We start from the raw sequence: 17,244 nt of genomic DNA, 5'->3' as shown, positions 1-17,244 counted from the left end.
TGCTCTTTTCCCAAGATCGTTTTCTAGCAAGGAGCTGGAGCTAATTATTAGCAGTGAGTAACCTGAAACTGACCCACTGCATATCATCAAAGCTCAGTAACCTGCAACTTTTTTTTTTTTTTTTAATATTTTATTTATTTATTTGACAGAGAGAGATCACAAGCAGGCGGAGAGGCAGGCAGAGAGAGAGAGGAGGAAGCAGGCTCCCTGCTGAGCAGAGAGCCCGATGCGGGACTCGATCCCAGGACCCTGAGATCATGACCCGAGCCGAAGGCAGAGGCCTTAACCCACTGAGCCACCCAGGTGCCCCTTATGGATCTCAAAAGCCGTGACTCTTAGAACCAGGTAAACAAAATTTGAATCTATTTAAATGACTCTATTCCATACTATAGCAAACTCAGTTTTATCTGTAGATATCAGATACATTGTAATGTACAGATTAAGAAATGTAATATAATTTGTAAGGTACATATTACAAATTTTGTGTGTACTAAGGAAGAAGAAATCTCCAAGAAGTACCGCTGTCTCCTGCGGTACTGAGTTTACAGGTCGCCAGATCTCTGATGTTCAGGGCCTCTGATACAGTAAAGAACAATAAACCTAGATGGCCTTCCAGGAAGTGAATCTGAGCCATTCAAACAGCATCAACGCCTGTTAACTCATTAATGTCGCCACAAAATAAGTTGAGCAAACATGCCTGCTGCTGGCTCACCATGTCCCCCGCAGGAGGGCCAAGCAATAGGGCTTCTTGTTGGCCGCCCCCCTCAGGCTCTCAGTCACCAGGGTGGGTTCTATGGTTGGTTGTCCTGGCCCCCGTCTCCGCTTCCTCAGTGCAGTTTCAGAGAAGCTCAGAGCAAGGTCGGCACAGCCTGGCTTTCACCCATGTTGCCACAGCAAAGCCTCACATAGAAGGCTCAAGAAACCTCCCCAGGCTTCTCATTTTGGGGACCGACTGCTCAGTTCTCAAGCCACCTTGCGATTTTTACTCAAAGAGGGTTGTCTGCAGATGGCTGCAAGTAAAGTCCTTTTTAAAACAGGAAGGGGATTTACTTACCATGCTATGAGGACGGCACTGACTTGGGTCCCCATAACTTACTTTTCTATTATTAAAAAAAAAAACAACAAAAAACTCTTCAGCAACCTTTGCAGTCAAATTATTTTAACATGGCTGATACGAAAAGGGGAAAGAGACCCAAACACGCACCCTCTGAAGATGAACACTATACCCTCAGTCTAGAACGCCTACATGACGGAGTGCTAAGGAAGGGTGGGGGGGTCTGTTCATGCGAGAATATGCTGCGGTGAAAATCATGCCTCAGATCACTGGGGTGCTCCAGCACTAAATCACCAGCAGCAATTTAAAGCAGTTCCCTCGTCATTTGGAAGCACGGTGACCCCTCAAAACGTTCTTTGGGAAAATCTCCCCGCAGTCACTCTTCACTGGCATTTCTGAACATTTCTGCCCGGCAACCATGAGAACACAGTGCTACGGAGAAGCCTTATCACCAGTTCAATGGTCAGCTCACTGGGGATGTGGATGAGTCAAAATCCAAGAACTGGATGTCCCATGCGCTCAGCACAGAAGTTAACAAACGTTAAAAGACTAATTAATGTTCTGAGAACGTGTTCTCTGGACAGCAAAGCCTGTGTAGGCTAGCAACCACACACCAGCTAGCACCGAGGCTAGAAAAAAAATACACTAAATTAAAGACAAAAATCCCCACACTCCCTCTACCTCAAGGCATCTTGGTAAACCCAAAGAAGTATTTAATTTTAACATTTCTTTTCAGTTACCCAGCAAACACCTTTGGGATGCTCCTGGTGTTTTGTATGCATTACAGAAGGTAAACCTCAGCAAAGTCCCTACTAAGCATAAGAAAATAGGAATCAAGACAGTTCAATCTGTTAAATACCTATGATTCTTACTATTTTCATAATACAGTGTTTGCTTTCACCCATAAAATTGGACTTTCCTTCCCAATTTTTTGTCTTTTATGAAATGTGGAAACTGTCGCTAATGGGAGTTTATTCATAGTACACTCCGTTCACTGTGTTTTTTTGTTTTTTTTTTTTTTCAGCTCCATAAATTTTGTCTTTCCTTTGGGGATGGAAAAAGAAAAAAGCCAATCCCTCAGCCTGGCTGGACAAATGAGATACTGAGAAACCAAAAGGTGCACTTTGCTCCTCCTTCTACCACATTCCACTGTGGTGCAAACACTGGTCCATCCACAAACGACAAAAGGCAGCCCACTGCACGGGATGCTGAGGGCTGGATTCCCTTCTTGAATTTGCTGTGAAATTATTAATCAACCTGCCATGAGAAGGCAGAAAGGCAGAGGCAGTCTCCAAATGAGGCTGGTGGTAAAACTGGTCAGGAGTCTCATGGGGAACTAGGGACAGCGGCAGCGCCCACCTTCCTGTGTCTTCAACACCGCAGCACTGACCGAAGGCTGAACCCTGCCTGGGCTCACCCGAGAATACCCTGGCAGTGTCTGACCTTTCAGATCTGTATGTCTCAACTCTCCAGTCTGACTTTAAATTTCCCACGGTCAATGTCCTGGGTCTAGAAACTCTCTGTATTCAAACAGTACCATTGGCATTGAAGGTCAGGTCATACCTGTTGATGGACTAAATTTAACTAAAATGTCCCTGTTACTTAATGTTTGTTTAAAATACATTAATGGTCATAAAGGTAGACAGATTTTTTTCACGTAAATCACTTATTACCAAACTTGTCTTATGAATGTAATTTCTAATGCTCAGCATTTCAGCTTTTTTTTTCAATTTAATTTTATTTTTTTCAGTGTTCCAAGATTCACTGTTAATGTACCACACTCAGGGCTCCATGCAATACCCTCCATGATACCCCCCACCAGCCTCACCCATCCCTCCCCCCCCCCTCCAAAACCCTCCGTTTGTTTCTCAGAGTCCACAGTCTCCCACGGCTTGTCAGCTCCTTTGTAAAGAGAGGGGCACAGAGGTTCTAATCAATATAATGTGGACGTGTCATTCACAATAAAAAAGGGAAAAAGGATTAGACACGTGCAGATTTGATAACCCCATCTAAAACTAAATTTTTATATGTACCCCTGATTGGAAGAGAAACAATTTCCCAGGATCTGATTTTCAAAATTATATTCTTGAGAAAGATCAACTTTCTACCCGCAGCTGCAGTTAGGAATAGGTAAAGGTTATACAGTTTTGTTCTATGTCTGTCAGCAGAATATGATGCCATACCCTCCACCACCACCCCCAACCCAAATTCAAGATGTGCTGGGTCTTGGGAATGTACAACACACAAGAATAGCCCTCTGTGGCCTAATTAGCCACGTGTTTCTCTGACCTTCTCTTTCTCCTCGTCTTGGTCTGTCTTACCAGCTGTCCCAGCAGGTAGCTCTACGTGGTCATGACCACCATTAATTGCATTTGACTAACCACGCAGCGTAATCCATGCTGCAGGATTTGCTCCCAACAATAACATGCCTCACAAAATGTAAGAAGGGATCACAGACAGCCCAGAGGATCTTCTTTTTAAATCATATACGGAATGAATACGAACACCAGGGTCAAGAGGAATCAAAAGCGACATTACCCTAACGTGACTGAAAACAAAAATCTACCTCCTCCCCCGCCCAAATGCTGTGGATGCTATAACACACCGTCAGGACGGTTTCCAGTCATGCACTAATCCCTCTCCAAGGCCTGCTTTTACAATGGTTAGGTCATCGCTGGCAACACCGCTGAGAGCCTAATCAAAACGTGAGGACATCTGTCACGCTCACATCTCACGTCAAGGTTCTGCTGATACACGTGACTCTAAGCCATCGCACAACGGAGCTGAAGTGACAGAAGTTGTGGTGTTGGGATATCAAAGAGCATTTCCAAGGCACCCGTAAACGATGAAAGAATTCTGTTTTGGTAACTCAGTGCAAGATGTCTGCTGTGTGCAATCAATAGGCAGAAACTCTGCTGTTGGCATTCTGCAACTACTCTGTCCACAGGCAGAGCTCCGCTGTCAAAATCCGGAAATGAGGAGCAGCGCATTGACATGTGGGATGCACCTGTGCTCTGTCTAGCTACTTTTAAATATTTACCATCTTTCTCCCCTTCTTCTTCCCTCCTGCTGTGGTAAAAACAAAAGGTTGTCATCCAGTAGCTCAACATCAGGGAAGTTTTCTCTGTGAAGCAGAGAGCCAGGCAGAGGAGCTCAGCTGTGTGACACTGCACACACCGGCGTCACCCAAGCCTGTCCCTTCCCTGGTTAGATGTGTAGATGTCGGGCTACCCACGTGGCTGAGAGATTTCTACTCTGCTGAGCATGTGCTCAGGTGTAATGAGTTATCTTTTCATTTATAAAAGAGAACGGTACAGATTAGCTGGTAACTAGTGTCTCTGGGTAGCATTTATCAAGAATATCACTACTGCGAGCATGGACAAGAATGGCTACAACTCCCAACTGTCCCCTCCCCTTCCCTCCCTGTGAGGAGAGTAACCTCCCTGTAAGCAGCTGCCTCCCTGGTGTTATTATAGGTGCCCCTCCCTCCTCAAACCCCAAGATAACTGCAGACTTGAGCACTAATTCGGAGAACGCTGGAAAGGAGAAGAAAATAATGTGTTTTCTAATAGAGCTGAGGGGCTGAACAGTCAAGATGAGGCGATGAGGGGCGCCTGGGTGGCTCAGTGGGTTAAACCTCTGCCTTCAGATCGGGTCATGATCTCAGGGTCCTGGGATCGAGCCCCGCATAGGGCTCTCTGCTCGGCGGGGAGCCTGTTTCCTCCTCTCTCTCTCTCTGCCTATCTGCCTACTTGTGATCTCTGTCTGTCAAATAAATAAATAAAAATCTTAAAAAAAAAAAAAAAAGATGAGGCGATGACACAGGGTCTCTCTTGGGTGACTGTCCAATTCTAGGGCAGCCAATGCGGGACCCTCGAGGGCAGAAAAGGGACAGTCAGCAGGTACTGCTTGGGCCGCCCTGGCATTACTGATGGGAGAGGTGATGGTGTGTACACACACACCCTGGCCCTGAGGTTGCTGAGGCAAAGACTAGACACAGGCCCTGGGAAAGTGACATGTGACATTTGATAGGGACAGATCTCCAATACATGGAGAAAAGGATTAATAGACAAGAGTGACAGCCTAATAATGATTTTTAAAGTCTACTACAGGACTAGGTGAATGAGCGAACCACGTAAGTGCCAGACGGACTACTGGTTCCCACAGGATCTCTCTCCGGGCAACGGCTCACCTTGAAAATGAAAGCAGCAGCAAGCCAAAACAGATATACAGAAGACTAACAGTATGTTATATTATTTCAAATACTGACTGAAAAAATGGATTATATTCTATGTGCCAGACACAAAATATACATCATGTCATATAACCCTAGAGGAATCCTGCAAAATAGAGATCACCTCTAAAAAAACTTGGAGAGGTTAAGTGACTCATCCTATGTCACCCAATGAGCACATGCACATTGCAGGCCCGAAAGAGCTTCGTGACAAAGAACCTGTGCATATACCGAGAACATTGGGATTTTATAAGTACTTTTTTTTTTTTTTAAAGATTTTATTTATTTCTTTGGCAGACAGAGATCACAAGTAGGCAGAGAGGCGGGCACAGAGAGAGAGGGGGAAGCAAGCTCCCTGCTGAGCAGAGAGCCCGATGTGGGGCTCGATTCCAGAACCCCAGGACCATGACCTGAGCTGAAGGCAGAGGCTTTAACCCACTGAGACACCCAGGCACCCCTATAAGTACTTTTTAATATAGACCAGGGATCAGTCAACTTTTTCTCAGAGGGACAAAAACTAAGTGGGCCATATAGGCCCTGCTGCACGCACCCTATCAATGCACCAAGCCCGCCACAGGCACTATGTCAACAGATGGGCGTGGCTGTTCTCCCACAAAACCAGAGGCCGGTTTGCCAAAACCTGCCAAAACCTAGAACAAGGGGTGACAGGCTGCAGCCCTGGGCCAGATCTGGCCCACCATGGGTTTCTGTAAATAACACTTTACTTATGATATAGATGTAGCTCACCATCCAGACCATTTCTAGACAGGTGACGGGTAACTCAGCAGGCTGAATTTGAGAGAAACACTGTGGGAGCATCCACTCTTTGTTCTACACTCGGTTCGGATTCCCAGTCTGTGGTCTGTGTGGTTTGGTCCTCCAGGTGGGAGAGGCCTGATAAAATACCTGATACCTTACAGGTGACCTCTCACTGCAAAGGGTCAGACATGCTACGTCCTCAATCAATAAGTGACTCAGTTTCTGGGAGACTCAGTACCTCTGGGGAGCTGGAAATGCAAAAACGGAGCTTCATAACCCGAAAGGACAGGCGGCCAGAGATGGAACTTGTGGTGCCATGACGATTAATCAGTTGTCATTCATTCTAGTATTTTGTGGAGTGCCTCGTCTGCACCAGGCACAAGTACATGGGACCATCAGGTGGAAAAGACGGACTCCAAGCGCCTGAGGAAAGACTTTGTGCAGAGCAGATCTGCGTTGTTACCTGGGACACCACGAGACCTGGGCTAGCCAATTCTCAGGCAAGCAGACAAACGGTGTTGCTTCGCCAGCTCCTGCAGGAAGATCCCCCCACAGGGGCTCCGGCGGCTCACCGAGAGAAGCTGCTGGGGGAGCAGAAGCTGCAAGCTCTAGGAGGGCAGGACCGAGCCCGGCTCCCTGCCCAGGGAGAGCAGGAGCCCCGAAAACACCTGTTGCCTGTATTACCCGCGCTCCCTCCGCGGCTCCCTCCGCGGCTCCTGACACACTAGGGTGGCGACAGCCTGGCTCGGGCGGAAGTCAGGTTTTCTAACTCTCGTAGACGCTCCATACCTGGATTGTCTGGTAATCGGAAGCATCGATCCCTTTCACCGTAACCTCTCGGAAGACTCGTGGCTCCAGTTCCTCTTTGGTGAGGTCACAGTGATAAATGATACCTAGAAGGAAGCGGAAATCCTGGGTTAGTTCACAGACTCACTGGATACGAAGTGGGGGCGGCCAGGGTCACACGGCACAGCCAGATGCCATGAAGAGCATGGGAGGAGCATCAGCGAGGGATCGCGGTATTCTCTGCTGCAGAGTAAGGGTCCCCGCACCAAGACAGCTGAGAACGGCCCACTGCAGGGGATGCCATGCAGTGTTCCCTCCTGCTCATCGCCACCACATCGGGCCTTCCTTCTTACACCTGTAACCTGCGAGGGCATTTTAGAAGATTCCACAGCATTCTGTTGAGTATGAGAAGAGGCAGAAAAATGTCACGGTGGAAACTTAACAGGTTGTGCCTATGCCAGGTCGCGTAGGAGTGCAGGTCAAAGAAAACGGGAAACTTCATGTAAGGCCATTTTACCTTTGAGGTTGAGTATGACGCAAAACTCAAACGATTTGCCCACAGTCAACAGCCAGTCAGGGTCTTGTGCTGGGAACTCTGGGGCTCCAGACGGGTAGCCATGGGTACCCGATGGCCACCCGTCTGCGGACACACATGTGGATAGCAATCAGGGACTCAAGATGGCCAGGTACCATTTTCGAGTTACTTTTAAAATTCTGATCATCCCATTAACTGTGTGCAGCACAAATTAATGAATATACACCAAGAATGCCAGCTTATTTAATCCCTAATTAAAATTCCATTTCCTGAATTTAATGCTATTACACTCTAACAGGGAAGAACTTGATCAAAGAAACAATAAGTAAAATGAGATGTTACTATTTGGAAACAATGACACTGGGGTGGTTTATGAAACAGAATTAGTCATTCACAGTGACTGGTGTGGAAACAACCCGCCCACACAATACTTTAAGCATATGCTGTCAAATATATGAAAAATCAATTCAGTGATCCCAATACTTGCTGGAAAACTAGAAACTAAAATGGTACTCCCACAGGGCACATTCGAATTGATTGATCATATATGATAAGGGTGGCTGGCTTTCTTCTCAACTCCTCTGTGCATGTGGTTCATGAGCCGATGAGAAACAACATTCTGCACCCCCAATACGTTTACATTCATTAATAGCACGACTGCTGATCTCTATGAATGCCATCGCAAGTCTCATGCTTACAGACAAATTATTTCAAGGTACTATAACAGGAAGTATGACCAATATTGATAGACGGTAAGTAATATGACCAAAGTACTGCCTTTCCTAGTTTAAGTCATACTTGGATATCTGTTGAAATCTGTCTTTGTACAGCAAGTAGTTCCAAACTACATTCAGGGTATACATTTTTGGGGTGGGGGGAGGCATACATTCTAATGTACCAAATACTAAATAGTGTCCTTGTCTAGATGAATGTAATCATGAGGGTGAGGCTATTTTCAGAGATATGTTAATTTCTGAAAAGTTTCTAGATCAGTATGTACTTGCCCCCTTCCTCAGAACACACAAACATATGAATCTTAAAAAAAGAAGAAAAAAAAAAAGCGAAGAAGAAAACCAAGCTGGGACCACCAAACAACTAACAAAAAAGACTGCAAACCAAGCAGGTACCATTTGAGCCCCTGACTCACCTTAGACCACAGCAGCCTGCACCCCAGAGAATGATACGGGCCCAGGCAGCCATCACCCCCACCTGTGACAGGTGCTCCGTCAATGACCTTACACAAGCCACCAAAGTACTAGAAGACAAATTCCTCTGTGAAAGACCATGAATTGGAAATGTACTCTAAATGCCTGTTCATCCGGAAGAACTAAGACGTCACATCCTCTAACAGCAAAATGAAGTAAGTAGGCAAAAGGCTCTGGCTACTATGCAGGGAAAGGGTGCCAAGAACCCGACTTCTGCCCTTCTGTTTTGCACCAAAGTGGCACCGTGGAGGAGGCTGGGTTAAACCTGACCGGACAAGGCTTAATACATTTGATCAATACTTTCTCTTTACAGATCCATCTGGGTTAGCCTGGACGAGCCCATCACACATTCACATAATGTGAATCCCTATTATCTAATGATGCTTGTGTCCTGTCTGATTTGGCTTGCTAAGTCCAAGGGAGGTGGGTTTGGAGAAGACACCTTAGAACCACAGACTAGAGAGGACTGGTCAGGTGATCTCTAGGAAATTAATTTCCACGTTTAAGGGGTGAAGACAGAACTGGGTAATGGAAGTCCCTTAAGGCCAGGAGTTGGGTCTCCTGATGAAAAGAGAGGTTTAACAAAGCCCTATTAGTAACAGGAAGAAGGCAGGGATGATCGGCTCATACAGTCCCAATAATCCAAAGTAAATGTAAGGAGGTAAAAGAAATGGGAGTGGGAATTAAGAGGAAAGGAGATACTCTGAGAGAGACTGTGAAAGAAAAATCAGAGGACTTGAAAACTGGGTATGTACAGAGAAGGCAAAAGAACTTTTTCCTAAAAGATGATCCAGACAGACCCACCTGGGTGGCTTTTAATGTTATTAAAAGAAAAAAACCTAAGTGGAAACTAAAACAAGTCTTAAAAATGTTTGCCCGCCTTGGTATTTACACAAAGGAGTTGAAAAGTTATGTCCACACAAAAATCTGCACACAGATATTTATAGCTGCTTTATTCGTAACTGCTAAAACTGGGAAGCTTCCAAGATGTCCTTCAGAAGATGAATGTGTAAATAAACCTCGGTACATCCAGACAATGGGATATTATTCAGGGTTAAAAGAAATAAGCCATTGAGCCCTTGAAAAGATATGGAGGAAACTTAAATGCCTAGTTCTAAGTGAAAGAAGCCAATACCATATGATTCCAACCATAAGATATTCTGCAAAAAGTCAAAACCGTGGAAACAGTAAACAGATCAGTGGTCGCCAGGGGTTGGGGGGAGCAGAGAGGTAAACGGAGGGAGCATGGAGGGTTTTTAGGGCAGTGAAGATATCCCATAGGATGCGATAATGAGGGATACATGTCATTACAGATTTGTCCAAACCCACAGAATGTGCAACAGCAAGGGTCAGCCATAATGTAAGCGAGGGACTCTGGGGGCTTACGATGTGTCAGCGTAGTTTCAGCAATGTACCAACTGTCCACTCTGGTGGGGGAGGCTGTGATGCGGGGACAGGGGTATACTGGAAATCTCTGGTACCTTCTCCTCGATTTTGCTGTGAACCTAAAACTGTTTTGAAAAATTAAGTCTTACATTTTTTTATTTTGTGCCTTTCCCAAACAGTCTGGCAAAGGCTTCTTTGCTCATCCCTGTTTCCCAGAGCCATGCACCTGGGACTTGCTATACTGGATTATTACAAGGTGTGAGTCTGTCTGGAGCTAACCTTAGACAACCCTCTGGGGTTCCATGAATACAAAATTAATCAGATCAACCAATAAGTGGTTTGGGCCACAGGGAGTAAGTGCATCGTGTTCCAAATTGCCCTGGCTGCTCGTGGTCGCCCAAGTTCAATCCAAGGTACAAAAGTCTAAATAGCCTGGGTTCAAGACACAGTCTTCACTGTGTGCCTCCATGGGAAACAGGGTCACCTGGCACCCACTGGCCAGATGCACACGTCCTAACAGCCGGAGCTGGAGTTATTGTTGGCCCCGAGGCTTCACTTAGAATTTGGTATCTGTTGTTTACTGCAGTAGTAGATAGCTAATCTTCAGAGACCAGGGAGAGAGAGCTTCTGGTATGTATGTGCCTAGATGTATATATATACTCACTGACAGTTTCTTGCTTTTGAGAGATCTAGTTTCATGCTCTGATGGCTATTTTTACTTTGGACCAGCAGGCCTGAGTCTAGAAGCCCTATTCTCTGGTTTTAGATCTGAAAAACTGCATTAAAGGGAGAAAAGGGAAAGACTGAGGCAAAATGAGTAAGACAAGACAAAAGGGAAGAACAAAGCATTACGACAGCTAATTAGAGCTTGTTTAGAAACTGCCTGGCAGTACTTTGCAACTTTTCAAACTTCACAGCCGTAATAGTCACGGAGAGTGTTTCATTGCTTGGCATGGAACCGTCACTTTACACTAGGTCAGTGAGCCCTTTCTTGCCCAGGTAATGAGGAGCTTGTTCCTGAGTCACAGAGAGTCCTTGCAGGAGGTTTACAGGCCCTTAGGGACACTGGCTTTTGTTAAGAATAGGGGAGTCACCCCTATCCTGTTCTCCTCACTGCCCTTTATCCATTTAAACTGTTTAAGCTATGGAATTTTCAAAGTAAAAACTCTGGAACCCAGTATAAATTAGGGAAATAAATGGTGAACCCAAACAGCAGTGGGTTCAGAATGATAATCTGAAAGAAATGGATTTTTTTCGGTTCTGGTGCACTGGCTGCCACTGTGCCCCAGGGCAAAAGGGACATGGCATAGGACCGTCCGACATGGGATTCCTGACCTGTCAGTTTCCAACTCCTGGTGCAGGGCATGGTTTCTACAGGGCTGTGGGCACTTTCCCCAGACCTCTGGGTCCTCTGAAAGGCACAGGGGAAAGTAGAGCTGGCCGGCATTCTGGATCTACCATCAGACCTACTTACAGATGAACATCACTCTCTTGGTTTCAGTAGCCCCGATAGCAAGCTGTCATGCCATTAAGACTCCTCACGATTGGCTGCTCTGTGACTCTGACTCTCTCTCTCTCTCTCTCTCTCTCTCTCTCACACACACACACACACACACACACACACACACACAAGTAGATGAGGCATTGCCGCCACCTGGCTGAATCCCATGATGAAAGAGCCGCTTCGGCACCTGCCTAGCTCTCTCCCCTACAGTCTGCCGACTGTGCTGGGACCAGTGATTGCCACAAAGCCAGTCGGGACAAAAGGGCTATGCAGGAGCTTGAAAAACAAACGAGGGAAGTGCAGAAATGTTTTCAGCCAGACTGCTCTTAAGATAGGGTCTGCTAGGTCAACATCAAGCTGCCGATGGAGCCAGACTCCTGGGACAGATCAGGGTATGTGTGTGGCTCTGGTGACAACAAAATCCGGGCAGCCAAGTGGAGAAGCAGGAAAAACCAAAACAACAAAATGAATGTGATCAACTGAAAAAAAATTACAGAGAGAACTGTTTGCTTTGGGCAAAATTAATCCATACCATGGAACACAGTATCGTAACTTCTAAGCATGGCTTTTTTTTTTCCTTTTCCCTTGAAACAAGGAACATATTTTCTCTATATGATGTAAGACTACACTTTTAGAATTATATTTTAATTCAGTTTAACAACAGCACAAATTATTCTCAGTCTGTTTTAGAAAACAGGTTTTTCATGTCAGATGAGACTATAGATTTTTCTTTTATGCTTTTAGTTACTCTGCACTGTGTGTATCTTGATCTGTACAGACCAAAGGCTGAATCTCAGGTTCTACGTGTTCACACTAATTTTTTAAATCATCCTAGAACACCAGTTTGTCCTGTACCCAGAAGGATACTCAGGATATAAGATGAATGAGTGTGCCGTTTTAGGCTTTCACATTTCCCTGTGTTCTAAGCATCTGTTTTACTGTTTTATTCCCATTATGTAATTCTGGCTATACTACAGCGTATGGGATTTTCAGTAACACAGCATTCCATTTCCATTTCCCAAAAGAAACCTAAACATTAAGTCTGATTTTTCAGCTGAGTAACACTGGTGAAAAGACTCTCACCTGGAGATAAAAAGGAAGTAAACTGATAAAAGATTTCGGTGTCCTTCTTCTGACCGCTGTACCCCACAATGCTGCCGACTTCCAGGGGGAAGGTCTTGAGGAGAGCACCAGTGGCCAGGTCGTGAAGCTGCAGAACGTTCCTCACGTCATGAAGGTAGCACAACACCAAAAAGTTAGACCTCACACAAGCGACCCATTCTGAAAAGGTAAGGACAGATAAAAGCTAACATGGCTTTGAAAAGTAGTGAAAAGCAGACTTTACTTCACCGAACAACACCTCTTTAACTCTCCATTGTGCTATGCAGCAATGAGACTTGCATAGTGATTTTATAAGTGGATGTAATCATTCATCTAGTTCCAGCATATTCCTTTAATAAATTATTACTGTCATGTCTAGAGGAAACAAAATATTCTGCAGAATATTTTGTGATACAAATAATCCTGCCTACTTATTTTGGGCCCAGTATCATGGTATAGGAGGTAGAACCATGTCTGTCAGGGCTATTTTTCCAACAAAAATATATTGCACCCCAGGTATGTGCCAGATACCCTGCAAAGTCCTGGAGAAACAGGCAGGCAGATGATGTCACTTCTGCCCTTAAGATACAATCATATAAAAATACATGTAATAACATGCAAGCAGAGGTTAAGTGATAGGCTGGTTGGGGACCCAAAACACACAAGAGCCCTTAAGCAAGCGCTGAACTGCACCTTGAGTGCAGGGGTGCGAGGGGACGGGTGCCTAGCGTGGTGTCAGAGACAGCACAGCTCTCTGGGGGACGAGGTGGGGGGAGGACAGGCACCTCAAGGAAGGACAGCCGGAGCTGCGGATGGAGAGAGAAAAGGAATACGAACGACCAGCAGGGAGGGAGGGAGACTGGTAAAGAGAACACGCGAGACCTCCAGAGACCTCCATTTCGAAGAAGACAAAGAGGTGCTCAGTGGTGGGTGGGAGGAGAGGGTGGTGGCGTGCAGGGGACCTGGTGAGCTGGACAGGGGAGGAGAGTGCGCACTGAGCCGTTACGGGGGAGGTACTGTTTGCACTGAAGGGTGACATGAACGAAGATGACAGCAATGAAGGATGCAGCACAGCGGGGGGGGGGGGGGCGGTCTACGGAAGGAGGGAGGGGAGACAAGGAAGAACACGACGGCCACCGTTAGCCAGTCACACCACATCAAGGTGGAACAAAGTCTAGGGAGGGAAGAAAAAAAAACTCCACTTCCCAGAAGAATCATCAGGACGTGGTAACTGTGGGCATATGGACAGGAAGGCAGAGAGAGGAGTCCTCCTCAACTCCCGGGATTGCGACGAGGCCAGGAATGGTGCTGTCAGTGACAGAGCCAGGACAGGAGGTGAGGGGGCTCATGGGGAGAGGAGAAAGCGGAAGGGCAGGCCCCGAGCACTACCTGTTCTGGTGTGCGTGGGATCGGCCTGAGGTAAGGACAGCCCCCCTTCCCCCGCCCCACTCCCCCTGGAGGGAGAGACGCTATAGTACATGTAAGGACAGGGTGACAGGCAATGTAGCTCCAACTCGTGGAAAAAACAAGCCTTTCATGCTGTGGGGTGTGGTGGGGGGAGGGTCCCGACACCTATTCTTACAACCCAAAAGAAACTAGCGGTTCATGCTTATAAGATTATTAATTATCAATATGAACAAGACATTGGCCAGAGGGAACTCCTGAAGATCACCCGGGGCCTTCGTGGTGCTTGGTTGTCTGGATTACCACAGCAAGCTTTTCCGCCAAGTGAGGACAGAAGAACTCTTACATCTAAAAGTAATTTGCTCATTGTCCAATGCAATTTGTTTAAAGTGCCTCAATCAAGCAATATATTTCAGGTGGCCTTAATGTTTTAAATAAAGTACAGGGGAAAAACTGAAGTAAATTATTTCTGTCAAAAAATAATCACTCTGTGTTAACTATGACCATGTCAGAATTATAAAACAGACAGACTGAATAAGGAAAAGACAAGGTGATGTGTCGACTGTCATTAATAAAGGCTCTGACTTTATGGCTGTACTTTATGACTCATCTCTGGTTCTTCCTCTCCACAGGGCATTCTGTGCTAATGATATATAGCAAATGCAACAGTGCTTCTCCCAGAATTGATGAGTTCTGGTGAATATTGAAGGTTTCCACTTTCTAAAGAACTTATAACCTTAGAGAAGGAAGATTATAAAGATATATCACGTCCCCCCAAATCTCCAAGCATCGATTTGCATCTCATTCAGTCTACAAGTGAAAGAGAATGTCACCTTAAGACAAAAGCAGAACCACTTCCTCAGGACTTTAAAGGCAGAAAACTCACATTTTGGGGGAGATGTTTCTATTTCTGACAGCTCCCTATATAAGGATCACTGGTGCAACCTGACTTGCTCCTGAATAACACCCAGGCCACCTACATGAAGACTTACGCCACTAAAGGCTCACCTGGACCCACCAAATACGATGGGGCAAAATTCATGTGGCACTTAGGAAGCACTCACTGAATGCTGGATCTTGCCACCCTTGGGGGGGATATTCTGTCTCGGTTTGGCTTGAAGCCATCAGGCTACTGAAGTCACTACAAACCAGATTCCTCATATGAAGATGTTAAAGGAAATGGCCAAAACCGTGTTCCTTGGCTCATGGATCCCTCATCCAAATATAAATGAGGGTCAGGTGGTGAATGAAGATTCTGAGGAGACAGGTAGAGAAATGTCCTTGAAGAGAGCCCCTGTCATGTTCTGCCCCACCCTCCCTCCCCCCGCCCAAGTGAGGAGCCCAGCTTATGAGAGAGCCAAACCTGAGAAGCTAAAAGGACTATGACTGAACATCTAGAAGCCAGAGGAAGGGCCTGGGATACACTGCTGCCTCAGAGTTCCAGATGTCGGTTTTGCAGGAAAGAGCAGGCATGGGGTTTGTCTTGGGTCCCGTCCTAAAGAACTTCCCAGAAGGATGTGGAGACCTCAGTAGAGAAGAAAGGGGTGGAGTGCACTCAGATGCCCAAGGGCTGAGGAGAATCTCAAGCAAACACCCACAGTAGTGCTTCTTCCAGGACCAAGAGAACTGCAGAAACAAGGGCCCAGCAGGAAGTCCTCCCTGAGACAGTCCGTTGCCTGTCCTTTTCCTTCTACCCCTATGCAAGGCCAGGTTTAATGTGTCAAGCACAGGGCGTACTGCCTTGAGCTAAGGGGGAAAGAATCCCCTACTTTTCTCGGATGTGAACCTGGACCTGCCTGATTCTAGTACTTGTGCTTTAACTCACTGAAAGTCACAGCAAGAACTGCTTTATCAGGCAGGGCCACTCTGCAGATCTCAAAAGGAACTGTTTTCCTCATTTTGTACTTATACCTTCACAATTTGGGATGGCCCTAGATTTTACCCTATTCAATCCATCAGCACAAGTTCACATCTTCCAAATAAAGTCTTCCTTGGCTTGAAGGTACCAGACTCTCTTTTTGTATAAAAAATGGTAGCAAACTTCGCGGGTCTTAGTCTCATCAAATTAGCTTTCAGGCTATGAATAATTTATAAAGCAGCATATCATTTTTGGAAATGATATTTTGGAAAATCACAGAGAAAATGAAATGGCACTCTGAAACAATTGCTAAAGGGAGGTTCTCAAGAGGTTAATGTAGCTCTGTGCACATAGGAAGTTTCAGTGACATCTGACAACAGTCTCTTCTTTTCCAACGAGAGGACTGTAGATCCACTCCAAAATCTACAACAGGTATAATACAAACAGCCAAAGGTTATTCAAAAGCCTAAAAGCTAAGGATTCTGATCTAAATGGTTTACTACACAGAGAGGCAACTGATATTAAAACAACAATACACTACCGCTGGAAGCCTGGATTCATAGTCCACAATTTTCTGAAGACCCTGCGTGACATTGTACTAACCACACAGATGCTGTTCAGACACTTCACTCTCGATGACTGAAGGCTGAAGGCTCTTTACCTTGTAACCAGTCTCCAGAGAATGAGAGCTGTACCAGTTTTTGGCCTTCTCACTAAAAACAAAAGCACACAGTGTTCCAGTAGCACGGGATCTTACCTAAGACATCCTTCTCGTGCTCAGGAACAAGCACTTTCCACTTCGACTCCTCGGGATCTGTGAAGTCGATGTTGATTAGGCGATAGTTAGGCGAATGGCGATTTGTCTTGAATGTGAACACCGTCCCCTCATTGGTCACATAGTCATATTCTCCTTCAAAGTTGTCGATCAGTTTTACCCACTTCAGGATTCCTGGTGAGAAACCAAAGATCCCTGTCACCTCTCCTGTGCTAAAAACAGTGTGGTTTATTTATGTGTATGTTAGGGAGGACAGAAAAGTCTGTCCATGGAACACAGAGCAGACACAGTATTTGGAAGATCTAAGGCTTGAAGACAGCAAGGACAAGTACAGGTGAATTTTAAGGTTTTTAAAAATGTGAAGAAAATTTTTTTCCTGAAAACCCCGACAATGAAGGAGACTAAAGGCCCTCTCTTCTAAGCATCCTGACTCATGTAATCTAGGAAATCCTCCTCTACCTGAGTGTGTCTCCTGTTGGAACACTACCTTCTACTTCAACTGCCACCACACCATTCCATCATTCATCAGTCCCCTCTGAGTCTTCTGGCAGTGGCTCTCCCCGGGATGATTTCACACACGTGCACACACACAGATACACACAAGACACACATATACACACTCACAGGTGATATCACTAACACA

The 17,244-nt window shown here is 45.8% G+C and overlaps 1 protein-coding gene across 3 annotated transcripts in view; it reads right to left on the bottom strand.

The window, feature by feature from the left end:
- The window catches only part of PREP (prolyl endopeptidase), a 113,808-nt gene that overhangs the window by 34,048 nt on the left and 62,516 nt on the right, over positions 1-17,244 (bottom strand). For all 3 annotated transcript variants that reach the window (XM_032338933.1, XM_032338931.1, XM_032338932.1), the window contains 3 exons: positions 16,584-16,775; positions 12,547-12,744; positions 6,837-6,940 (listed from right to left, as the gene is read on the bottom strand). In XM_032338933.1, coding sequence (XP_032194824.1) covers positions 6,837-6,940; positions 12,547-12,744; positions 16,584-16,775 — 494 coding nt within the window. The remainder of the gene's footprint in view (positions 1-6,836; positions 6,941-12,546; positions 12,745-16,583; positions 16,776-17,244) is intronic.

The sequence above is a fragment of the Mustela erminea genome, chromosome 4 (genome assembly GCF_009829155.1).
Source record: "Mustela erminea isolate mMusErm1 chromosome 4, mMusErm1.Pri, whole genome shotgun sequence".
Classification (NCBI taxonomy): domain Eukaryota; kingdom Metazoa; phylum Chordata; class Mammalia; order Carnivora; family Mustelidae; genus Mustela; species Mustela erminea.
This window is presented reverse-complemented; position numbering and strand designations above follow the sequence as displayed.